At 42.8% G+C, this 27645-nt stretch overlaps 1 protein-coding gene across 1 annotated transcript in view; it reads right to left on the bottom strand.

The window, feature by feature from the left end:
- Positions 1-19865, bottom strand: part of wnt3a.L (Wnt family member 3A L homeolog) — a 54751-nt gene extending 34886 nt beyond the window's left edge. Inside the window, exon 1 of the mRNA XM_018267039.2 lies at positions 19137-19865. Within this exon, the coding sequence (XP_018122528.1) occupies positions 19137-19207 (71 nt within the window). The 5' untranslated portion in view covers positions 19208-19865. The remainder of the gene's footprint in view (positions 1-19136) is intronic.
- Between the last annotated feature and the right edge of the window lie 7780 nt (positions 19866-27645).

Genomic DNA, 27645 nt, shown 5'->3' with positions numbered 1-27645 from the left:
CTGCCTGGAAAGATCCATTATACCAGGACTCAACTGCCCTTGAGTAAGGAAGTAGAGGAAGTCATGTAAGTACCCGGAAATACCTTCCCCCACACAAATACAAAAAGTAATTATAACGTATTCAGGAGAAAGTTCTTCCTACAAACATAAAACTGCTTTACCTAATATAAAATACACAGTAACCCTTGAAAACCTGAGCACGTTTAAAAAAAGTATCATTGTAGGGTAAATAATATGTGTGGCACGGTGATGATGTCGTAGAACATGTGACTCAGTCCTGGTTTTTGTTTATCTAGGACACAACCCTGCATTTCAGCACTGCAATATGGTTCATGTCTTGTTTTACTACAAGATTGTGCTGCTGCTGTTGCTCTTGGACGGTTGCTCGTCTCATCCTTAACCTAATTTTGCCTTCCCAAGCAAAAGCCTGCTGGTATTATTGATGCATACTTGGAACAAGCCTGTGCAGGAGACCTGAGACTTTTCACTTTGCACATAATGCCCCGGGCCATAGATTCTCCTCCTTACACCAAGAGCATGTTCTTCTGCTTTTTTTTTTTCCTTCCGAAGGAATGCACACCTCTAGCTATCCATATGGGGAGCTTAGCAAGGCTCTGGTCTGGCTGTTGTATCTTTGGGGGGTCTGCCTTGCAAGCAGAAGAAGTCTCACTCATACAGAATATCAGCAGTGTAAATCATGGTCATACCAGGGTACCTGAACACTCTACCTATAAGTAAAAGCTGAATATGTATATATATTTCCCTTTGCTTTGCCCCAGAAGATACTAAGAAGATAGAACAGTAAGAGATTTTAGTTGCAGTCTACCATAAGAGGACCCTTACTGGCGTATTGGCCACCAGCTTCCTTATCTCCTCCTCTAAGCCTCTGCTTCTGTTATAAACCCAATAAAAACACAGAGAGAGGTGTGGCCTAGCAGTAGATGGATTGGCATCATGCAATTGGTCAGCTGAATGGAACTCCATACCAAGGGTAGATGTTTGATATTTTGAGGCTATTTTCTATCTTTCCTGCTTTTAAATTACTTTGTGTATTTCTAAACATTTAAAATGGCAGAGACGCATGGCAACCAGAGAGAAGAATTCTTTAAATTCCTGTAGAGGCCCTTTTCTATTCATCTCCCAGTCCTTCAAACCATTACCTTGTTACTAAGGTACAGCAAGTGCTACATAACTCTGTACAGAAAAGATCTCCAATGTCCCATTGAAAATATCTATAAAGTTGCGGCTGTCAGAGCTCCTGGGAATTATTTTTCGGAGCTACATTTCTGGAATTCCTCCTCTGCCCAAAGCACAAAGGATTGTTTGCCTAGGAGCCACCTAACAAGTCATATTATTATTTTGTCTGACAAAGTATCTAGAAAGGAGAGGGATAGTCCTGCAGCATATGGCCAATGCTAGACCTCTTCTGGGTTGTCATGGACATGTCCAGTTCCTCACCAAGTAAAACAAGCCATATCTTGGCTGTAAATGATGCATTGGTCTGGGATATCAACCATCTCTAGATCATTGTGGAGATAAGGATCCAGTCCTGGTATTTTTACAACCTATTTTCATCTTTAACATGATAAAGAACAGTAAAATCCTTTGCGAAATCAGTAATGGATCTCTATCTCAATCCTGGCTCGCAGCTAGTTTACTAACACTCAGATTTCTATTTTTTCTACAAATTGTATTTCTTTCCTTAAAATTTATGTTTTTCCAAAAATTTCTCTAAAAGGCCTTAAAAATTTAAGATTTAAGTGTAAAAACTACAAAAAAACAATAAAAATACAAAACTTCTCCATGTAAAAGCAGTTGAGGTCCCATAGTAGTCAAAGTCCTATTGGATTTTTTTATTAGCCATTCAGACATATTGAGGTTTTCAGATTTTTTTTCACCAGTAATTGTCCGAAAAACTCACATATTAGAGGTTTTCGTATTTTGTAATGACTCATTTTCCCCCTGTTCTGTACAGGTATGGGATCCATTATACAGAAATCTTTACGGGAAGTCCATCTGCCATAGACTCTATTTTATCCAAATAATCCAAATTTTTAAAAATGATGTCCCTTTTCTCTGTAATAACAAAACAGTAGCTTGTACTTGATCCCAACTAAGATATGATTAATCCTTATTGGAGGCAAAATCAGCCTATTGGGTTTATTTCATGTTTACATGATTTTCTAGTAGACTTGGGGTATGAAGACCCAATCACAGAAAGATCCATTATCCAGAAAACCTCAGGTCCTGAGCATTCTGGATGCAGGTCCCATACCTGTACTTTTTATATTCGGATCTTGTGATAATGTGAGTTGAGGCACACAAGCTAGTCCAATCACTTGATCCCAAGAAAATGTAGAAGGAATTAGGGCCAATTTGGGGAGTTTGTTGACACAGGGTGATCAGTAGCTGCCAATAATTTTCATTGTTCCACTGATATCCCAATAGGCTGCTTGCTTGATAGAATAGAATGAAGCCTGTTCTAGGTATCATCTACTAATCCCCGTATGTCACATAAACCACAAGAGCCTCTAGTAAATCTGGAAGCAATCTGTAAGTCTTTAAAATAGAAGTGGTGGGATTTCCAACTATTACTAAAAGCTCTATTTTGCTGAAAAATTTGATTTCAGACACATTTTTGACTCATTCCTTTCCCTTTTATGTTCTTTTGTGCCTGAATTTTTGCTGAGAATTTCAATAGAAATTCTTCTTAACTCCATGTCTGATGAAAAGGGAAGGGGGGGGGGGTAACACTGAACTTTTTTGAATGGAATTTTTGTTTCAACACTGACAATGAATCACCTTTCCTCCAAAAGTATAAATGGGACACTCCGTTTCCTTAAAAAGTTGAGATTTTTCATTTCATTACAGTAAAACATCAGCCCTTTCCTACTTTTTTTTCCTACCCTATGTTTATTTATTAGCGGAGTTATCCAAGAATACAGATATTTATCAAGTTCAATCTTCTCTAATTCCTACATTTCTACAAAACACCAACTAAGCTCCTTCCAGAACTTGGGGAAATAATCTTCCCAATAGCAAAATGCAATTAATTTTGCACCTTAAAGGTAATGTCAATCCAAAAATAAATGACAGCCTAATAAAAGAAAATGTCATTCTAAACAACTTCTCAATGTACATGTCACAAATGTTCAATATTTTTAAAGTTAGGTGTAAATATAAAATGTTATTGATAGCCGCCATTTCTATTCTCCGCCCTGATGACTCAATGGCTGTTTGATACAATGTAACAGAAGCAGCTGATTAACAGACTTGCCTGTGCCGAGAACTGAATCTGCAACATTGTTTCAAAAATCAGAACCAGGAATAGACAAATGGCCAGACAGGTACTGCTTTCTATAACAATTACATCTACATATAACTTAAAAAGCAATTAACATTCCTAATGAATGTATATTAGAAAGTTGCTTCGAATTTTATTTTATTTTACGAGGCAACATTTGATTTTTGTGGTTGGCATGTCCTTTAAGATGAAACTTCTTGGTAAGGGATGTGGTTGTCATGAATTAGTCAGTGACAGAACAGAAAGGATTTTGAAACATAATGATCTGTAATCTCTGCAAAGTGCTGCGGAAATGTGACAGGCCTTTATAAGTAACAGGAAATAGATGCATAAATAATAAATAAATGACATTACAAATGACGTAGGACCAAACCTTTATTATATCTGGCAGGTTACAGGTAAGCTAGATTGCACATAGGCAACTTACTTGGCCTCTAATTCTGTTTCACCTTTTTAATCCTTTTTTTTGTGCTTGTAGACTGTCTCATAACAGTGCTCATAAAATGTCAGGGGTTCAGGGAGGCTGTACTGGAAGGGGATTTCCCAGAGGGGGTTTCCCATGAAAAAAAATGGAAACAGGTTATAACTTCATTTCATTTTGGGATATCCATTTCCATAGATTTTTTTGGGGAAAAAAATCAATTAGAAATCTTCAATGAATATGTATAACTTTAAGGCCAATGGAACAACAAATTTAGTTTTGGCCCAGACAACATGGTTTTCAAAAGGGCTGCCTGGGTCAAAACCTAATTTCTAGAATTCCCCTAGATTGCCCCGGTGAATCAGCATTTACTAATTCCATGACGCTTTTCCCTACGCCCATTTATGTCATCATCACCCACCCCCGCGACATCACAGTGACTCCCCTGTGACATCACAGTGACTCCCCTGTGACGTCACCTTCCGTCCCCCATCTGGAAAGGGGGAACATGAAAAGGTGGCAGCCCTAATCTGAATAAAAATAGAAAACCTTTATAGTTTGAGTTTTTTGGACAATTACTAGTGAAAAATAAGCAAAAAACCTCTAAAACTCTGAATGGCTAAAAGAAAAAAAAGTTCCAATACAATCAGAGCAGCTCCCATTTACTTCTATAGGACCTCGACTGCTTTTACTTGCCGTATAGTTTTTATGGTTATTAATCTCAGATTTCTAAAGTCATCAGTTGTCTATTTTATGGGGCAGATTTACTAACTCTCAGATTTCTATTTTTTTCACGAATTGAACGTTTTCTCAAACAATTTTCGTTTTTCAAAACATTTCTCTAAAACCCTTAAAACTTCAAGATTTAATAAGTGTAAAAACTACAACAAAAAAACTCTAATATATTTTAATGCAGTTTTAAAGAAATAATTTGATGAAAAAACTTTGAATGTTAGTAAATAGGCCCGTTAATGTTATTTTCTTTTACTACCGGCAAATGAATACCCATATGCAAGTAGAAAATATTACTCTAAGCCTAAACACATTAACCTATACAAACAGAAAATGTTTTGGCACTGTTCTACTCAATATTACCCAGCGCTTTCACTTCCATTAAATGTTACTTTTCGTTGATGTTATCTCTCCAACAGAGCTAAACGTAGCTTTTTTTTTTTTTTAACTATGAAGAGTTACTGCATGAAGCTCCCGGGAAAGTTCTACTACATCATTTTCACAGAGAAGACAGATACATCGGAGCTAATGAGGCTGAGTGGAGACAAAGCCCTACTGAAAATAATGTCCGAGTTGCGTCACTGGGAGAAGTGATTCAACATAAAATATATCTGATGTGTTGAATGAAAAGGTAAATCATAACTAATCATTCTGGATAAACATGTAAAGGAGGAGGGAGATTATATCTCAGTGGGAATGTTTCATTCTCCTTCTCTACTGATAGGTGGGGAATACCCATATTAGATAAATCCAACTTGTGGCCTTTAGATGGATCAAAGTACATTTCAAACTGGTTGGGATAGGGGCAACATTTCAATAATATTGTGAAAAGGGCTGCAGTAGTAGGTCTAGGGAATATTATTGGAATGCACAGGCACATTGTAATGTAGGATATTCCAAACCCAGAACGAACTCAAAGGACCCTGTCACGGCTCACTCTTCTGCCTATAGCAGCTGCCTTCAGGAGGAGCTCTCTGCTACTCAGATGCCGCCAGGACTTAATGTGAGAGGATCAAGGAGAGAGTTTTGGGCAGGCTAGGGAACCGAACGTATTGAAGGGATGGGGAGCAGTTAGTGTAAACGTGGAACAGGCCAAGTCAGTCCCAAATGGACAAAGCAGTACCAAATCAGAGAGCAGAAGCAAAGTCAAGGTCACAGGCCGGTGTCAACATCAAACAGTAACGCGGTACAGAATCAGGATCCAAATAATGGCAAAGTCACGGACAGACAAAAGTTAGGAACAAATATCAGACTTGGAAAAAACACCCAGGAACTATGAAATAGACCTTTACAGGGTCGGACTGGGCCGGCGGGACACCGGAAAAAACCTGATGGGTCCCCGGGTCTTGTGGGCCCCAGATCTAAGCGAGTGCGTGCGCATGCACACATGAGTTGCAGGCAGGTGGCGGAGAGGGCCCTGAGGTAGCAGTCCTGGTGGGCCTCAGATCCCCCAGTCCGACCCTGGACCTTTACGTTGGGCAGTGAATCTTTGGTTGAGGCCCCTTTAAATTTTGGAATTTTGCACCAAACGCGATGACATCACAAGGTGCCCTGGAGAAGTCAATGTTGTGGACGTCCCTGCTGACCCACTGGACCACCAGGTACCCTTACACACATTAACCTCCGATGATTGTTGTAAAAACATGAGGTGTCTATTGTTCTCCAGATATGGCCATGTCTTGCAACTGCCCCCGGTGAAAAACAGACTACTATAGAAGTAGCAATTAGAAGTTTCAAGCAGACTCAGATGAGACCATTCTGATGGCATTCCAACTACGCTCGATACAATAGGCTGCACCATATACTCTAGTGGTACTTGTGTAGCCAGTGGCACTGTTAGTGCACATCACTGTTTCACTCATTTGCCCCTAAACTTATTCTCTTCAGTACGGCTAACACCCAAAAGGACCCTGCCAAGTATTTTCCACCAACTTAATGGGTATGAGTATATTTGATTGGTAGATACACCTGTGAGTTCCAATTTATTGACATCTATGACTTATAAAGTACAAAAGAATATCCCAATACTCAATTTTGCTCTTTGAGCACTGTCTTCTCCTATCCTTGACTTGCCGCAGGTCTCTGCATTCTGTTTCAAAGCACAGGGACCTGTGACCACCACCATGAATACAACTCTCCCTGTGTTTGGAAACACTGTATTCATGTTGGGCAGGAGAGGGAGGCACTTCTGCCAGTGGGGGTGCATAAAGGAGCAATATCATGGTTATGGGTCAGCAAACCTGCTGAGATCTAGATCAAGCACAAATAACATCCAAGCTTACTAACTTCTCCAGTTCAGAAGTCATTGATGGAACCATCACTTGCTGTTGTTAATGTGATTGCGGTGATGTCATCAGTGCTCAGGAGAGCATAACAAACCACAAAAATGTTTTAAACCCACAAGACAACCACAAACAATTAAGTCTAGTTGCTAATTGTTTCATAATATCGCTAAAACCACCCCTGCTCTTCTGGGAAGCTTCCTACTAGATTTTGGAACATTGTTGGTGGGATTTAATTCCTTTCAGCCACAAGAGTGTAAGTGAGGACTGCACTGGTGTTGGGGATCTGGCAGGGCTCACAGTTGGGGGGTTCCAAGTCATCTCCCAGGTGTTCAGATGGATTAGGGTTAACACTCAAGTCAACTTGTTCCTCTCCCATCTCGCAAACCCAGTCTGCATGGACCTGTCTTAGTGCATGGGGGTATTATTGTGCTGATAAAGGAAAGTGCCTTCCCCAAACTGTTCCACAAAGTAGGAAATATGGAATTGTTATGGTCATTGTATACTTCAGCCTCAAGATTTGCTTTCAATGAGCCAGGGGCCCCTGTTCTAAACCATTAAAAACAACCTTAAATCATTATTCCACCACCAAACTTTTATGCTTTCAGGCAGTTACGGGTAGTGTTCTTCTGGGATTTGCCAAACCCAGACCAATATCAGATGGACCCTTTACCCCTGCCAGCCAATGACATTGCACATGGTGAGTCTGAGGACCCTTTACCCATAAAACCAGCCCTACTAATTATAATTGCTCGTTGCTACTTGCTTGTTTTGGCCTCAGCAGACAAGTCATATGTCCGGATACTTCTGCAAGAAAATGTTTGTTGCATGACATTTACAAAAAGGCCGTCCACGTGGATATTTAATTTAAAAAAAACCCTGCAGAAGGTGAAATATTTGCAAACTATTGGCACTGCTGTTGTGAGTTGTTATTGCATAAATCCCTCTGAATAAGATTATTTACATTCTCTCAGGTGCGATGCCTGGGGACGTACAGGAACGGGGGGGATTTATATGCGCGGAAATTCCTCCGACTTCACTCCTCCATAAGAGCATGTGCTTATTCTCCAGCTTGTTCTGCCTTTATTTTCTCTTCTGCAGTGATAACACTATGGGTCATTTATTAAAACTGCCATTGCTTATATGGGCGCCACTGTAGCATAGAGGGTTGTTAAAGGGGATATAACCCAAATTTAGTATAAAGAAAGAAAATGTCATTTTTAGCGACATTCCAATATGGATTCATTACACATCAGTATTGGATATTGCTATTCCTGCACTGCTGCTCCTCAATACAGACACATCTACAGACACATCACAGCTATATATTTATATATGTGTGTGCACCTAACTGAGTGTAGACCTGGTACAGGGGGTAGAGAAGTCGGGGACCTTGTGGCAGAGGGGTCCCTGAGATGGACGGAGCGTAATTCACGGATCATGAAAGGGTGGGGGATTTTGGGTGAGTGGTTGAAATGTGAGACATTGAGGTAAAGGTGGTAACAAAACAATGGATCCTAAGTTTGGTCATAGCCTGTAAAGAGAGAGACCATAAAACTATGGCAGCATAGGTATTCCCCTGTACTAAGCACAATTCAGCAGGAACAGTCCCTAAGTTTGCTCATAGTCTGTACAGAGAGATCCCATAAAACTATGGCAGCATAGGTATTCCCTGTACTAAGCACAATTCAGCAGGAACAGCCCCTAAGTTTGCTCATAGTCTGTACAGAGAGATCCCATAAAACTATGGCAGCATAGGTATTCCTCTGTACTAAGCACAATTCAGCAGGAACAGTCCCCTAAGTTTGCTCATAGTCTGTACAGAGAGATCCTATAAAACTATGGCAACATAGGTATTCTCTGTACTAAGCACAATTCAGCAGGAACAGTCCCCTAAGTTTGCTCATAGTCTGTACAGAGAGATCCCATAAAACTATGGCAGCATAGGTATTCCTCTGTACTAAGCACAATTCAGCAGGAACAGTCCCCTAAGTTTGCTCATAGTCTGTACAGAGAGATCCTATAAAACTATGGCAACATAGGTATTCCTCTGTACTAAGCACAATTCAGCAGGAACAGTCCCCTAAGTTTGCTCATAGTCTGTGCAGAGAGATCCCATAAAACTATGGCAGCATAGGTATTCCCTGTACTAAGCACAATTCAGCAGGAACAGCCCCTAAGTTTGCTCAAATTCTTTTTGGGTATGTATGCCAGGTCTAGTAACACATAATAACGAATCCAACCCTGAGTGGATTCCATATTTATATATCTTTTAATGAAATGAAAATACAAAAACCACTGATAAAAATCCGCAAACCGTGCATGAGGCAGAGATAACATGGTTATGTACAAACACTTGGGCATCACATAAGCAGGTGGCAAGTCCGCTCTCCATGGTTCTGAACAGACAGTAATAGTGAAACAGGAATATTGGGTGCCCCAGTTAAAATAATAGGACCCCCCACAATTTCTCTGTGGGTTCCATTGACAGGCCCCTAATGAATCACCTGCTGAGTATTATTATTATTATTTCTGTGTTCCACATGCAGCGTATGGAATTGTGGTGGGCGCAACCCCCTGCTGGAGTCATGGGGGGAATTTTGCATTGTGGGTAACACATGACCCCCTTCTACTGAATATCTGAGGGGCCTCAGCAAATGCACAATGTGGTTCCTGAGCCAATGGAATGTTTGTGCCTAATTCTGGACCCTTTGTGTCATGTGACTCCAGCCAGAGAGGAATAATGGTTTATAGAGGAATATTGGAGTAAAAGAACATAAAACAGAGATATATTTATATATATTTATACATATATGGGAATATTTTTGCTGTGCCAGGTTATTAGATGCGGCATGCTGTGGCTGTGGGGCAGAGGAGACATGATATTAGCATATTGTATCTCAGCCACTGCAGATAAAGAGGGAGCAGAACTGCATTTCATTATACAGATCAATCAGGCTCGGAGCTAGTGAGGTGCCCTGCTGAGAGGAGCGGGAGAGGCCCAGTATGATGAGCGAGTGTGGGAGGGAGAGATACCCAGGGAGCAGCACTCACATCTCTGCATAATATAACTCTGCCCCAGCTCTCTCATCTGCTCCTTCCTACTCCCTATCCCCCATGCACACACGTCTGATGGTAAGCTCTTAGGCACAGAGCCCCAGATCTCATCAGCTCCTTACTACTCCCTACCCCCCATGCACACACGTCTGATGGTAAGCTCTTAGGCACAGAGCCCCAGCTCTCTCATCAGCTCATTCCTACTCCCTATCTCCCATGCACACACGTCTGATGGTAAGCTCTTAGGCACAGAGCCCCAGCTCTCTCATCAGCTCCTTGCTACTCCTTACCCCCCCATGCACACACGTCTGATGGTAAGCTCTTAGGCACAGAGCCCCAGCTCTCTCATCAGCTCATTCCTACTCCCTATCTCCCATGCACACACTTCTGATGGTAAGCTCTTAAGCACAGAGCCCCAGTTCTCATCAGCTCCTTCCTACTTCCTACCCCCCCATGCACAAACATCTGATGGTAAGCTCTTAGGCACAGAAACTCCCAGTTCTCTCATATGCACCTTGCTACTCCCTACCTCTCACATACTCACATCTAATAGCAAGCTCTTAGGCACAGAACCCCAACTCTCTGCTCCATGCTACTCCCTGCCTCCCATGCACACACATCTGATGGCAAGCTCTTAGGCACAGAGCCCCAGTTCTCATCAGCTCCTTGCTACTCCCTGTCTCCCATACATGCACATCTGATGGTAAGCTCTTAGGCACAGAAACTCCCAGTTCTCTCATATACTCCTTGCTACTCCCTAACTCCTGCATACTCACATCTAATAGCAAGGCACAGAAACCCAACTCTCTTCTCTATGCTACTCTGTGCCTCCCATGCAAACACATCTGATGGTAAGCTCTTAGGCACAGACCCCTAGTTCTCTCATCTGCTCTATGATACTCCCTTCAGCCCATACACTCATATCTAATGGTAAGCTCTTAAGGCACAGACCTGATGGTGGTGCTGGGCTGAATGGGGCAGAATAATCATTTGGATCACATTAGGCTGATATCTATAGAGAAGATTATGGGCCCTTGGGGTCAGTTGAAGTAGATTGCCCCAGTGTTTATGTGGGGCCAGGGTGGGCGGAGCTTAGTGTGGCAGCTCCCATGTAAGTGTATAATAGAGAGGAGAGGAATTCTATTGTGTCTTTATAAGAAGGATCACCTAGAGAGGCTGTCAGGAGGCTCAGTTCCCCTTTATCCCAGTGTGATGCATTGTGTGTGACGAGACAGCTTGAACAAGACGTATGTGGGTTAAGGTCTCCCCCCTGAATGGTCCCCAATAAATAATTAACACGCAGATAAAAGGGAAACTCACTCTGTTACTTTTACTAGTTGATCATTAGACACAATAGCAAAGAGCTCGGCAGAGGGAGCCTTGTGTATTTGTATGTCCTGCGCCCCTCCCTTAACACTTGCCTTTGTCTGTGCAGGGGGGGGGGACTGGATTGTAAGCTCCTCTGCACGAGTCAGGCACTGACAGTCCTGCAATACATGAGCTTCTTGCTGAAATTCCCGGCTACTAGTGGATCACATTCTCTTTTAGATCCAGTTTCCAACTTCTTTTATCCAGTGTTGGTTCTTTATGATTAAGGGCAGAGTCACACGTGGAGATTCGGGGAGATTTAGTCGTCCGGCAACAAATCGCCTCTTTTTAGGCGACTAATCTCCCCAAACTGCCTTCCCGCCGGCTAGAATCTAAATCGACGGCTGGATGGCACTCGGAGCGCTTCATTGCCTCACGAGGAAACTTTGGGCGACTTCGGGAAACGAATCGATCCAAGTGCCATCCTGTCGGCGGTTTAGATCTAATCCCCCCAAATCTCCGCGTGTGTCTCTGCCCTCACAAGGAATAATGACTGGATCTGATCCACTGATACTGAGCCATACCTCCCAACTGTCCCTTTTTCGGAGGGACAGTCCCTCTTTTGACAGCTCAACCCGCAGTCCCTCATTTGTACTGGAAAGTCCCTCTTTTCTCTGCACTGAACAGCCAAAAAAAGAAACAAAGTTCCTCACTTAATTGGCTTTTAGCAGAGAGCCCAGAACAGCTAACAGGTGCAAATAAGATACTTTGTAACAATTTTGAGACACAAAAACCCAGTTTAGATAAGGAGAAATATTTTTAAACTTTCATAACCTGGCAAATTTTGTAAAACAAACATGGTAATTAGGGGGTGTGGCCACAGAAAGGGTGTGGTCAAAAAATTGCTGCGCTACGTGCGGAAAAAATTTTTTTGTCCCTCTTTTTACTTCCAAAATGTTGGGAGGTATGCTGAGCAGGGGAAACATGGGAGATACCAAATGCACCAAAATGGGTTTAATAGTTTAACCCCACAAATAATGTCTCTTTAAAAAATGTAACTCTTCCAGCCTTGACTTCAATTCCCATGATGCCTTGCTTGCTCCTTCACAGGCCTGTTGCCTACAGAACATGCAAGGCCTTGTGGGAAATGCAGTTCCGGCTGGAGGAGAGCTGGATTCATTGATACAGTAGCAACAGGTTCCATAGCATTGTACAAAAGGTTCCATAGCAACTAGTTGCATACAGACACACCAGCAAAATGGATAATGTGGGCTTTGCCTGCAAGAGCTTACAATCTAATAGGATGTTGGAGAAAAGTCGCTAGACCAGATAGATAGACAAACAGACAGAACAGGCTAATGGGTAATAATAAAGGTGTATGGAGTGAGCAGTGAGCAGGGGAGTGCGTGTCTGTGCAGGACTCATGTAGGAAAGTATTTGATGTCTCTGGCTGCGCTGCTGCTGCTGCTGCGGCTGTTGCTCAGGAGGTGCAGCAGGTGAGGAGTAGTAGTAACTTGCAGTGCAGGGGGCGGGGCTGACAGGGGAATATTTACAGTGCTGCACAGGTATTGGGGGAATGTCTTTCCTCCGCACACACAGGTTGCTAATTATACGCTGTTAATCACAGGGAATAAATGATTGGCCCCTTTATTCACTGCACACCAGGTGTTCCCTGTGTCTTATCAGGGGGAATTTGCATTTATTGCTTCTAATTGCCCTTCCCTCTCCCTGTCACACATACCTGGGATGCCTTCCTGCCACATCAGCCCCATTCCTTAGCAACAGAGCCCGCCCCCCCAATATTTCATGACAACTCAGACTGTCTGCGCTGCTGCACCAGGTCTTACTCAGTGAGTTCCTGCTAAATAATAATAAATATACTCACTATACTATACATTATACTATACACTATACTATACTTACTATACTTACTATACTATACTCACTATACTGTACATTATACTATACACTATACTATACTCACTATACTATACTCACTATACTGTACATTATACTATACTCACTATACACTATACTATACATTATACTATACTCACTATACTGTACATTATACTATACACTATACTATACATTATACTATACACTATACTATACTCACTATACACACTATACTGTACATTATACCATACACTATACTATATACTATACTATACTCACTATACTCACTATACTGTACATTATACCATACACTATACTATATACTATACTATACTCACTATACTATACATTATACTATACTCACTATACAATACACTAAACTATACTCACTATACACTATACTATACATTATACTATACATTATACTATACACTATACTATACTCACTATACAATACACTAATCTATACTCACTATACACTATACTATACATTATACTATACATTATACTATACACTATACTATACTCACTATACTATACATTATACTATACACTATACTATACATTATACTATACACTATACCATACACATCATACTATACACTATAATATATACATTTTACTATACACTATACTATACACATAATACTATACATTATACTATACATTATACTATACACTATACTATACATTATACTATACACTATACCATACACATCATACTATACACTATAATATATACATTTTACTATACACTATACTATACACATAATACTATACACTATACTATACATTATACTATACATTATACTATACACTATACTATACTCACTATACTATACATTATACTATACACTATACTATACATTATACTATACACTATACCATACACATCATACTATACACTATAATATATACATTTTACTATACACTATACTATACACATAATACTATTCATTATACTATACACCAGGGGTCCCCAACCTTTTTAACCCGTGAGCCACATTCAAATGTAAAAAGAGTTGGGGAGCAACACAAGCATAAAAAAGGCCCTTGTGGTGCCAAATAAGGGCTGTGATTGGCTATTTGGTAGCCCCTATGTGGACTGGCAGCCTACAAGAGGCTCTACTCTATACTAAGTTTTTATGCAATTAAAACTTGCTTTGAAGCTTGGAATTTAAAAATAAGCACCTGCTTTGAGGAACCTGAGAGAGACATCCAAGGAGTTGGAGAGCAACATGTTACTCACGAGCTACTGGTTGGGGATCACTGGTCTACACTAAACTATACACTATACTATACACTATACTATACACTATACTATACACATTATACTGTCCATATTCTATACACTCACTGTCCCTAAATGTGCCATGGGGTGTCTTTGCTTTGCAGCTACAGTGGCTCTGAGGGCCCATATTGTCTCCCCACTAGAGACAGCTCTGCCTACTTCCCTTGTTACTGCTACTACAACTCCCTGCACATCACCCACAAGCTGTTGGGAATCCTGAGAGGGCTTCAGGAATTGTACGTTGAATACCCCCTAACCTGTAATGTTAGAATATCTATATAATAGTATGGCTTTCTGTAGACTGGAGCAGAAGTGATAGAGTGGTGAATAGGGGGTAACACAGGCAGGGGTATCATAGACAGGGGTAGTATAGACAGGAGTAGTACAGGCAGGGGTAGTACAGGCAGGGGTAGTACAGGCAGGGGTAGTACAGGCAGGGGTAGTACAGGCAGGGGTAGTACAGGCAGGGGTAGTACAGACAGGGGTAGTACAGACACAGGCAGGGGTAGTACAGGCAGGGGTAGTACAGACAGGGGTAGTACAGGCAGGGGTAGTACAGGCAGGGGTAGTACAGGCAGGGGTAGTACAGGCAGGGGTAGTACAGGCAGGGGTAGTACAGGCAGGGGTAGTACAGGCAGGGGTAGTACAGGCAGGGGTAGTACAGGCAGGGGTAGTACAGGCAGGGGTAGTACAGACAGGGGTAGTACAGGAAGGGGTAGTACAGGCAGGGGGTAGTACAGGTAGGGGTAGTACAGACAGGGGTAGTACAGACAGGGGTAGTACAGGTAGGGGTAGTACAGACAAGGGTAGTGCAGGCAGGGTTTCTATGCATTGTGGGTCAGTATGTGACAGGCCTAGAATAGATGTGAGGGATTTAGTGCTGAGTGTGTGGAACTGGCAGTTGGATTCCTGCCCCTCTCTGCTGCCACATCTCTTTCCCTGTACCATTCCCTTCATTTCTCATATCTCTTTTGTGCCCAATGTATAATTATTAGGGATGTAGCGAACTGCCGATTTGGTGTTCGCGAACGCCGTTCGCGAACACCGGCAAAAAATGCGAACGTTCGCGAACTTCGAACACCGCTAAAATCGTTCGATTCGAACGATCGAAGGATTTTAATCGTTCGATCGAAGGATTTTCATTCGATCGAATGCTTTTCATTGAATCGAATGCTTACAATCGTTCGAACGAATGGAAATCGTTCGATTTTTAGCGGTCGAAGGAATTCGAATGGTCGAATGGTCGAACGATCGAACGCGAACTCAAAATGCGAACGTTCCCAAACGTTCGCGAACATTCGGCGGACGCGAACGGTCGAAGTTCGCGCGAACTAGTTCGCGGGCGAACAGTTCGCTACATCCCTAATAATTATATGATATTATACTCCCTGGCTGGGCAACTGGGGCTCCCGTAGTCACCGGCTACTGTATGGCACCAGCACAGGATCCCACTGTCAGATACTCTGTACAGGTAAGTGCCCCCCCCCCACATTCACATTTACTTACACATTTACTTAAACATTTACTCACACATTTACTCACACATTCCAACTCACTCCTACCCAGGCTCAGAGACCTGCCCCAGAATCAAAGGGCTGAATAGTGTGAGATCCATGTACCACCCAACACTAACATATCTGGGAGCTATGCACTCTAATCTCCCTGGTGCTGCACTCTATCTAATGTCACTACTACTGCACTCTACTAGTCACTGCACTCTAATCTCCCTGGTGCTGCACTCTAATGTCACTACTACTGCACTCTACTAGTCACTGCACTCTAATCTCCCTGGTGCTGCACTCTACTAGTCACTGGACTGTACTAATCTCCCTGGAAAGATCCATATTCGGACATTACAATGGGATCCAAGTTTGTCAGCAGTAGAACAACGTGACCCAAAGGAAAGAGAGCGAAAGAAGAGAGTGAGTGTCTCTATATTCCCAGAACTCTCTAATCCCCAACTTTCCCTTCCCACATTTACCCGACTGACTCTTCTCTCAGTGAGTCTATACAGCGATTGCTAGCTCTTGTGGCCACAATACATGTACAACTCACGGTCCTTCCCACACTCGGATATTCACACGTGGACATTCCCCCCGCGACATTAATTTCCCCAGTGACGCTGTGTCAGTAATAAGTATAGCGACTGCGCCACATTATACCCGCTGTAACTGCGCCTTTATAGCCCCGCCTTTGCGCTTTTATCAGAAAGTCGCTAAATACTAAGCGCTGCGCTCCTCTCTCTCACTAATCTATCATCTATCTAATCTAATCTATCAATCATCTTTCTTTCTCTGCGCATTTTCAGGTTTCTGGACTCCCTGTTCTATTATCCCATTGCGCATTGGTCAAGTTATCCCAAACTCTGTTAGTTTCCAATTCCAGCCCAACTATAACTCACTGTCACTTACTGTCCCTACTACTTACTGTACTTACCCCTCACTGTATGAGACTGACACTTCCAGCCCAATCAGTCCCCCAACCTGCCCCAGTGAATTAGACACTGACTGTCCCTTCCCCACTGACAGTTGCTCTTCCTGGGTCACATTCTGTCTCTCTGTCCAACTCATCTGATGTCTGTTCATTTCTGCCCAATGGGCCCAATCCCTGAGGGGCTGCTAGAGGTGAGGGTGGGGGTCCCTGTTCTCCTGTGTGACACTACTAACTACCGGCTGGATCTTCTGGGCAAGTCTGGGAAATGTTCACATTGCCGGGACTTGCCTGCAACTGTCACCTCAGCGCCTCTCACTACACAGGAACGTTTAGCAGCCCGAGATCGCCCAGAAACTGCTCATTCTCCTACTGGTTCCGCTTCCACTGGGCTCATACACTGTGTGTCTGTCCCTCACTCTCATACACTGTGTGTCTGTCCCTCACTCTCTTATACTGTCTGTCTGTCCCTCACTCTCATACATTGTGTGTCTGTCCCTCACTCTCTTATACTGTCTGTCTGTCCCTCACTCTCATACATTGTGTGTCTGTCCCTCACTCTCATACACTGTGTGTCTGTCTCTCACTCTCTTATACTGTCTGTCTGTCCCTCACTCTCATACATTGTGTGTCTGTCCCTCACTCTCATACACTGTCTGTCTGTCCCTCACTCTCTTATACTGTGTGTCTGTCCCTCACTCTCTTATACTGTGTGTCTGTCCCTCACTCTCATACACTGTGTGTCTGTCCCTCACTCTCATACACTGTGTGTCTGTCCCTCACTCTCATACACTGTGTGTCTGTCCCTCACTCTCATACACTGTGTGTCTGTCCCTCACTCTCATACATTGTTTGTCTGTCCCTCACTCTCATACACTGTGTGTCTGTCCCTCACTCTCATACACTGTGTGTCTGTCCCTCACTCTCATACATTGTTTGTCTGTCCCTCACTCTCATACACTGTGTGTCTGTCCCTCACTCTCATACACTGTGTGTCTGTCCCTCACTCTCATACATTGTTTGTCTGTCCCTCACTCTCATACACTGTGTGTCTGTCCCTCACCTCTCATACACTGTGGTGTCTGTCCCTCACTCTCATACACTTGGTGTCTGTCCCTCACTCTCATACACTGTGTGTCTGTCCCTCACTCTCATACACTGTGTGTCTGTCCCTCACTCTCATACACTGTGTGTCTGTCCCACACTCTCATACATTGTGTGTCTGTCCCTCACTCTCATACATTGTGTGTCTGTCCCTCACTCTCATACACTGTGTGACTGTCCCTCACTCTCATACACTGTGTGACTGTCCCTCACTCTCATACACTGTGTGTCTGTCCCTCACTCTCATACACTGTGTGTCTGTCCCTCACTCTCATACACTGTGTGTCTGTCCCTCACTCTCATACATTGTTTGTCTGTCCCTCACTCTCATACACTGTGTGTCTGTCCCTCACTCTCATACACTGTGTGTCTGTCCCTCACTCTCATACATTGTTTGTCTGTCCCACACTCTCATACATTGTGTGTCTGTCCCTCACTCTCATACATTGTGTGTCTGTCCCTCACTCTCATACACTGTGTGACTGTCCCTCACTCTCATACACTGTGTGTCTGTCCCTCACTCTCATACATTGTTTGTCTGTCCCTCACTCTCATACACTGTGTGACTGTCCCTCACTCTCATACACTGTGTGTCTGTCCCTCACTCTCATACACTGTGTGTCTGTCCCTCACTCTCATACATTGTGTCTCTGCTTCACTGTTTAATAAGGAGATTGAGATTCACCCCCATTTGCCACCAACTCCAGTACAAACCTCTCAATCTCCCCAATCTATTCCTTTGCAGCAGAGGCGATTAATACTTTATTGTACAATAAATGGAATTATTCATTATTTCTCCGTGTGTTTTTTTTTTCTGTACAAATCTAACCCCTGCAGCCTCTGCCTCTTCTCTACCGGCTCCTCTTACCTGCCTGTGTGACTGTGAATTCCTTCCAGCAATAATATTATTAATAATAATAATGATAATAGTAATAATAATACAAATAATATTACTAACCTGCCCCATCTCTCTCTCTCTAGTCTCCCACCTGACTGCCTGGAGCTCACCTGGAAGAGCTGCTACTGCCACTTTATATCATTAACCCCTCCATTCAATCCCTGCTGTTTGTTCTGTGCAGGATCAAAGCGGCCAACTGCAACCTGATATTATTGTGCAAAGCACTGAGCCCACTGCTCACAATTACATATGTCACACGTGCATCTCAAATACACACACTATCCCCTATCCTTCCAACAACACAACTCCCTTATCTCTAAATAATGACATTTCACCAAATCCCCAAAATATTATTATTATTCCCCACCCCCCTCCAAAAAAAAAAGATAGAAAATGAAATCCAAACTCACCACCAGATAGGATAAGTAGCCACGACTTGGTGTAGCCCACAGAGGAGGAGGAAATATCCAAAGCAGCCCATCTCCAAAAAAATAATAAAAACAATAATAATAGTAGAACAAACAAAAACAAAAAAAAATTATATAACGATCGTTTAAATCTTCGTCGGATTCAGTTCCCCAGCGATCCCTTGTGTTTGTAAAAAATTCATAAGGATAATAAAAAATGATAGAAACAATATTAAAAAAAAAAAATATTCGAAAAACGGGTGATTATATAGATATAAATATGTGATATATGTGCAGATGAGCCCTGGCAGGTAGAGTCTCTCCTTATAAAGAAAGCAGAGGGTGTTGACTGCTCCCAGGCTACACACACACACACACACACACACACACACACACACACACACAGGAGACAAAAATCTTACACAAAAAAAAAAAAAAAAGTTAGTGGCTGAGTTTAAAGACCCAATCAGCAGTTTTTGCCATAGGGAAATTCTTAAGACACTGCTCCCAGTCTGTCAGTCAGGAAAGCCAAGTCAGGAATGAGCTAATTGCCAGCAGATAGGCTTTTAATAATCATTATGGCAGCCCCACTGATAAAATACCTTTTTTTTTTTCTTTTTTTTTTTTTTAAGGGGTGGTGGAAGATTTAAGGGTTTTAAACAGACAACGGGACCCCTGCGGATCGGAGTAACTATAACAACCTGCAGAACAAACGTCTCTACGAGCGGCGGAAAAACCCGAGAGGAACAACAAAAAAAAAAAAACGCGACTTTTATTTTGCGCATTTGCGAAAACGCCGCGTTTTATTGCACCTCTTTCATATATGCCCTCGCTCCTCTTCAAATACAAAACAAAGATTTCCATATGTTTGTAATTCTTTACAATTTAACGAAAAAGTCCATTTCAAGAATTCATATATATATTTTTTTAAATTCATAATTGTGGTTTCATTTAATTTTTTTCTCCTGCTTTTATTACATTTATTTGTAATATTAATAAATATTATTTTAATATTATTTTTTTTTTTTTTTTTTACAAATCCACCAAAACGAAAGTGAATGTAGGAAAACAAATAGTTTCAAATTCTGATGCTAATTTTGTATTCTTGTTTGAGCACAATGGCAGGTAAGATGTGTGTGTGTCTGTGGGTCTCTCAATATATATATATTTGTAATACAATGACAAGCTAATAATTCCCAATGTTTTTTGCAATTGTTTTAATTTATAATAAATTTGCAATTTCTTTGAATGTATTTTGTTACTGTAAATAGGAATGATTACCAATAAAAAAAATTAGTAGATGAAATTCCTCCCTGAATTATTTAAGAAGAATCCAGTGCAATTTTAGCAGCATAGAGGGGCCCATTTACTTAGTTAGAGTGAAGGAATAGAGGAAAAAAAGTTCGAATATCGAATGGTCGAAGTCGACCATCGAATGGGCTACTTTGACCTTCGACTACGACTTTCGACTTCAAATCGAACGATTATTCCTTCGATCGTTCGATCATAGGAATAGCGCAAAATCCTTCGACTTCGATATTCGAAGTCGAAGGATTTTACTTTGACGGTCGATTATCGAGGGTTAATTAACCCTCGATATCGACCCTAGGTAAATGTGCCCCTTACTGTTATATATTTGCCCCCCCTTCTCTATAAGGGTTAATATTTGGGATATGAAGAGACTGACAGTGTGGGGGGGGGGTGAATAGAATTTGGGGAGATGACAGATGACTGAACTGTTATTCTACAGATTTCTTCCCTCAGTCACCAGATTATTAACCCCATTATTAACCCCATGCCCGCCCATCAACACTCACCTCAATACTTTCATTCAATTTGCTGCCTGAACCATCATTTCCCATGAACTGTTTCCCCTGCTGACTATATCTACCCCCTCACGGTGGCTTATTTAATGCAAACGTGTCTTGCCCTTTCATTTTGGAGTCACATCACTTGAAAACCCTCTTATTGGAATGCATTACTTGATCCGCAGAACTGTTTGAGCTGATTGGAAGTCGAGTTAACAGTCCACTGTACTACCCACAATCAATTGTGCAGCAGACAAAAGAGGAAAATATTAAAAAAAGATTGTAATGCTGCACCCCCAAGTGGCAGGCTCCATATTTTAGTGACTTGGAAGGGGTTACGACATAACCTTGAACTGATTCCAGATTTGAACACGAACTGGACTATATTTGAAATATAAAGGAATAATGTCATTCCTGCAATGACATTATTAGTCCTGTAGCAGAATTATCATATTTTATACAGGATCTACAGGAGTGGAATATGTTTATCACATTTGGCTGATACAGAGCCATTTTTTTAAATTGTTTTCCCTTACTTCTTTGAATGTGTTAGTTCTCTCATAACCAGGGATACTATGATTTAGAAAGAGTGAAATTCACCAACTCACTGTCAGACTGAGGGGTCCAGGGCCCACTACGACTTCCGATTCCAGGACCCCCACAACCATTTTGGCCCCCTGCTCCCAAACCGCAACCCCCAGCTGCACCTCCCTCCCCCCATGCACCTTGTTATCCTTCTGCCGCACAATCAGGGCCAGGGTGGAAGGTCAGAGTCTCTAAAGGGAGCAGGTCTGGGTTATCGGGCCCCCAGGAGGGCCATGGGGGCCACCAGGTTTTTTACCAGTCCAGCCCGGCACTAACTAGATTCTTCAAATAGCCCAAGAGTAGAATCATGACATAAGGCACATTTCCAGGGAGATGATTTTAATTTACAATAATATGGTTGGGTGGTAGGACATCCACTTAGTTCATCGATCTTTAACCTGTGGCCTCATGGCTTTTTCCTAAGATACAGTTCCCATCATTCAACTCTAACCAGGGACAAAACTAGGGAGAGGTAGAAGAGGCACATTCTTAGGGCTCAGCTCTGATGGGGGTGGGGCACTAGGCACATACCTCTTGGCTTCATACCCCTAACTCTTGGCCTCAAGAGCAGACCCTCCAGTGGTGTCTGCTCCTCACTGCTTCCTGATACGCCCTCATCTCTCCACCTCATTGTCATTATATGTGCGATGGAGCAAGGTTGACAGTTGGGTTGCCTAGGGTGTCCGGTCAGCCTGGCCTGGTCCTGCCTTTAACCACAGGCTGTCTAAGGATAGTGGCCAAAGGTCGCCAATCCCTTTAGTCAGTGACCAGTTGGTTGCCTTTGTACCAATCTGTCTTCATACAGAAGCAAAAATAGGGAATTGCTCTGGGACTCATTATACATTATGGAAGCCTGTAGAACAGTAGTTGTAGAAAGATGAATATAAAAGGGAAGGATGGAGACACTAAAGAAGGATGGTGACATTAGAGCAAGATAGAGACAGTAGAACACCAAAGAAGGATCCTGACTAAGCCAAGATGATGACATTAGAGCAAGATGGAGACAGTAGGTTAAGATTAAGACAATAGGGTAGGATGGAGGCTGTAAAGCAAGATTGGGACAGTAGGGCAAGATGAAGAAAGTAGGACAAGATGGAGACAGAAGGGCACGATGGAGACAGAAGGGAACGATGGAGACAAAAGGGCACTATGGAGACACTAGGGCAAGATGGAGACAGAAGGGCAAGATGGAGACAGTAGGACAAGAATGAGACATTAGGACAAGATGGAGACAGTAAGACAAGTTGGAGACAGTAGGGCAAGATGGAGACAGTAGGACAAGAAGAACACAGTAGGGCAAGATGGAGACAGTAGGACAAGATGGAGACAGTAGGGCAAGATGGAGACAGAAGGGCAACATGGAGACAGTAGGACAAGAAGGAGACAGTAGGGCAAGATGGGGACAGTAGGGCAAGATGGAGACACAGAGTAGGGAAGACAGCAGAGTAAGAAGGAGACAGCAGAGTAAGAAGGAGACAGTAGTGCAAGATAGAGACAGCAGGACAAGATGGAGACAGTAGGACAAGATGGAGACAGTAGGGCAAGATGGAGACACAGAGTAGGGAAGACAGCAGAGTAAGAAGGAGACAGCAGAGTAAGAAGGAGACAGTAGTGCAAGATAGAGACAGCAGGACAAGATGGAGACAGTAGGACAAGATGGAGACAGTAGGACAAGATGGGGACACTAGGGCAAGATATAGTCAGTGGAGCAAGGGGACAATGGTAATGCCTTATGCTGGCGCTACTCAATCTATTGCTTTCAGCTGTTGTTGAAGTGCAACACTAGCACTGGCAGCTACAAGCTATTAGTTGTAGTTCAATAACAGCTGAAGGACCATAGGTTGAATGTCAGTCTTCTTACAAATAATATGGCTCTGCACAGGGATTCTGCCCAGGATTCTAACACAACTAAAGACAGGCCTTCTTAGGTGATGCTGAAAGCTGTAGTTCTGAAGTGCCACAGTGTGGGCCCCCAGAGGTAAGGACATCAGGATTTCTAGGGCAGACACAACTGCTCTATGATAAGATGAAATAATTGAGTATTACATTAGAATTACTGGTCCATCCATTGTTCTTTGTGTACGAGAATCATCCAGCCTCATTCATTTCCCTGAATGTCACACGAGGAAAAACACAATTAAAAGTCATATTTACCCACCAAAGCCAGAGAAACTGTAATCATGAATCATTTCCCACTGTAATGAAATCCTGGGTAAGTGAGAAGGCTCCCCCTGCTGGTGTCTGAGTTGCTATTGCACTCACCTGCCTGATGGATCACAAGCTCTTGTGTGCCGTAAAGGAGAGAGTCACCTTAAAACTAACCTTTAATATCTATTGCTCATTACTTGTTGATCCTTTGTGGGTTTTATATGATTTAACTCTTTATTCGGCTGCTCTCTGGTTCCGCAATTTAAACTGTCATCTGGTTTGTAGGGGCTCCCAGCAACCAAACAAGTGTTTTAAATGGCTGGTCAATAAATGGGAGCGGCAGTGCCTTGCAAGATAAGCAATAATAAAACATGGCCTGAAGCAGGACTATATTAGATCTATTAGAATTAGAAAGGTATCTGACTCCTCCATAACCTGACTGCCCTTACAGCAAGGAACCCCCTCCTGTGCTGATGGTTCAAACCCCTTCCTCCAGGCACATTCTTCTATTGGTTCATTAAATTATAACCCCTCTAAGGAGCTCTTTTCTACTGAAGTGCTGTCCTTTATCTCCCAGCATCCTGTTAGATTGACAGCCACTTGTGACGTCGCTCGTGCATAATACTTACTCGGAAATCCCTGCCCTACATATATTTTAATGACTTTGGAACCCGGCCCATAGCCAGTAATAAAGATTGATATCTCACCATTGCACCCCACAGTTTCAAGCAAGCACCAGTGAGCATTTTACTATATGTATATATAGATATAAATCAAAAACACGGGCCACATTCTCCTGGACCACTCATTCCAGGAGAACATTCTATTATCAGATATTGAGGACCTTCCATTCCATGTTGGGCTTTGTGTCCGGGGCGCTGAGCAAGTTCATAGCACAAAGGAGAGGCAGTGAAAGAGCGAGGGGGCAGAGTTGTTTGAACTCTTCTCTGCTGCGTTTGAATAGAAGCGTGTGGCTGACTCTCGCTTCCTCTTCTCATTATCAAGTAGCTGCTGATTGTCCTGGGGACGAGTGAATGACCCTAGGAGAGGTCTGGAGGAGGGATGGTGGAGTCAGCTGTTTACGGGACACATTCATATGCACTGGGGTAATGTCACTGACACCTCCTGCAATTCCACTGGAGCACGGACATAAAACTGAAGCGTTGGTGACCTTAGACAACCAAGTTGGACACCATGATTAGAAGATAATACCACACCCTCACTCAATCTCTTACATCCCTTGGAAGAACCATGAGCTGCTTCCATTTAAACATAGAAATAACTAGATTTGGGCATTTAAACTGAAACACAAAAATGCGATGATGACTCTACATATGAATTTGAAGCATGATGGTCATAGAAAGGAACCAGGAGTTCCAGGCCTTGGATCTACCCAAACCATGGAAGATTATGACCAGACATAGGAAATGTGAAATGTTCCCCTCCCCCATGTCATGTTAAATACATATACCATACACCATGGGTCCCCAATCTTTTTTTACTCGTGAGCCACATTCAAAAATGAAAAGATTTGGGGAGCAGCACAGGCATGCAAAAAGTTTGTGGGATGCTGAATAAGGGCTTTAATTGGCTATTTGGAAGCCAATATGTTGTAGATTATGGGAGGTTATGAGCCCCATGACATGTCCCCCCCCCATGTCATGTTAAATAGATATACCATCTCTTTATTAACAGCCCCTCTTTCTAGAAACCCTCAACATTTGCCCTTTGAGGACCTTGGAGAGGACACAACCCCTGTAGATTTCCTCCTGCTGATACCAATGGTTTATAATTTTCTAAACCAACATTAAATACATGGAAAAGTCTCTGCTTCCACCAGCGCCCTAGGCACGTCACCTCCCACCCCACTCCAACTCCACGGGAGTGGAGAGAAGGGACCAGACTAGGGATAGGCGGCAGAAAAGGTTTGTGCCTGGCTCCCCTCCAGCTTGGCGCCCTAGGCAAATGCCTCTTCGGCCTACCCCCTAATTTCAGCCCTGGTTTTCACCTGGGAGTAGGTATCCCATCTCCCTTACAAAATGGATAGTTCCTCTGACCCAAAGTGGTTCTGTACCAAAGCTATGACCCAACTGGTCTTGCCTAAGTAAGGGTAAGTGAGCGTGTTCTTCTGTTTGGACTTGGCAACTTTTCCCATGGACTCTCCATTCAACATTGGCCTCCCTTGTCACTTGCATTAGGACAGATCCCCCCCGGTACCTGATCAGACCATGAAAGGGGTCGCCTGCCTGACACATCTGTCGGGGCCCAAGAAAAATAAAGGCGTTTTTTTCCTTGAAATGAAAACAAGTTGATGGAGTATTTACAAGGGGATAATAAAGAGGTTTGAGTCAATACATAAACAGATGCATTCAGCTCCGCACAAAAGGCCGGGACAAAAGCCAAGTCAGGGAAATGAATGACAATAGTTTTGGTTTTTTTTGTTTTGTATTTTCTCCCCTGTCCCATTATAAACTGAAAGGGGCCAAGTCTCCAAAAAGGCCCAGAGCATGCTTTCTCTTTCCCTGGCAGGTCGTGTCCTCGGGGGCTCGGGAGGCTCCGCTTCTGCTGGGTTATGGCTGTTCCTTTCAGGCCGTTCACAGATTAGTCAGGGTTATGATGTCTTAATGCAGAGCCTGGGTCGCCACCTGTCTTGCATTTTGTCTCACCACTCACTCTTAGTATGTATGAGTGACTCTTAATTACCCTTAATTGCCTTATGCTCGCTAGGTCAGGGCTCCCCCCCACGTAATAAATTCCACCTTCTGAATGTGACGTTGCTGCTTCTTCTTTATAAAGAAAACAATATTATTAGCCTTTAATTATGTAGTGCCAACATGTTACATCAGTCCCTGTCCCAGCGGAGCTTACAATCTAAACAATCCCTATCACAAACAATATAGGCAATTTTATCAGGAGCCAATTGACCTGCCTGTATGTGTTTGGAACGTGGAAGGAAACTGGGGTACCTGGAACATAAAAACTCCATTTAGGCAGCTCCCTGGCTGGAATTGATCCCAGTGCCATGATTGGGACATGCTCTGCCAACAAGCGCAATGAGGAGCCCTCGTCCAATCAAATGATCAGTCTCAAGTTAATGACTGTCACGCACATTTCATTTCATTAACCTTAGCCAACCATCTCGTCCCTTGTGTGCACCCAATTCTTTTGCAAACAGCTTATCCTCATGGGGTGTAATTGTAGTAGTAGTGAAAGAGTTAATCAATCCAGTTCGAGACTTCCCATAGTCCCATTCAGCAGATGAAACGGATCCATATGAGTGCTGAATTTAGCTTTTCCTCCATAACGTTCACTTGATAGTTGTAACATTCCAAAATCTTGGCTGCTGGCAGGCTCCAACCCCCTCCTGTCCCCTCTGTCTTCCTGAATCTTTGTTGGCCATGTGGCAATGGACTAATTGATTTAAAGCTAGTTTTGGACTGACATAATTCTGAAAAATCGGAGTTATCCAACTGGTCAACTCAAGATCCAAACATTTTCTGGCCATGGTGGATAAGCAAATAACACTGCCCTGCTTGTTGGTTGATTGGGGTGGTGGACCATCCCTGTCTGTTAAGCATATTCTGGTCTGCTAACAACTTCCTTCTTTGTCTTCTAGTCATACCTTAATCTGCTGGTCAAATCCCGGTCTTCTGCTCAGTACTTGGTCCATCACTTTCTGATCTCATAGTCACTTCTTGGTCTGTTTATCACTTCCTGATCTTCCCGATCTTCCCGGTATTCCAGTTACTTTTTGGTCTGCTATTCACTTCCTGGTCTTCTTGTCACTTCTTGGTCTGTTTATCACTTCCTGATCTTCTAGTCACTTTATGGTTTGTTGATCAATTCCTGATCTTCTATTTACTTTTTTGGTTTGATGATCAATTCCCAGTATTGTAGTCACTTCTCGGACTGTTTATCACTTCCTGATCTTGTGGTGCAGTGATCCCCAACCAGTGGCTCATGAGTAACAT

The sequence above is a fragment of the Xenopus laevis genome, chromosome 6L (genome assembly GCF_017654675.1).
Source record: "Xenopus laevis strain J_2021 chromosome 6L, Xenopus_laevis_v10.1, whole genome shotgun sequence".
In the NCBI taxonomy this organism is placed as follows: domain Eukaryota; kingdom Metazoa; phylum Chordata; class Amphibia; order Anura; family Pipidae; genus Xenopus; species Xenopus laevis.
The sequence above is the reverse complement of the archived record's forward strand: the minus strand, read 5'-3'. Positions and strand labels throughout refer to the sequence as shown.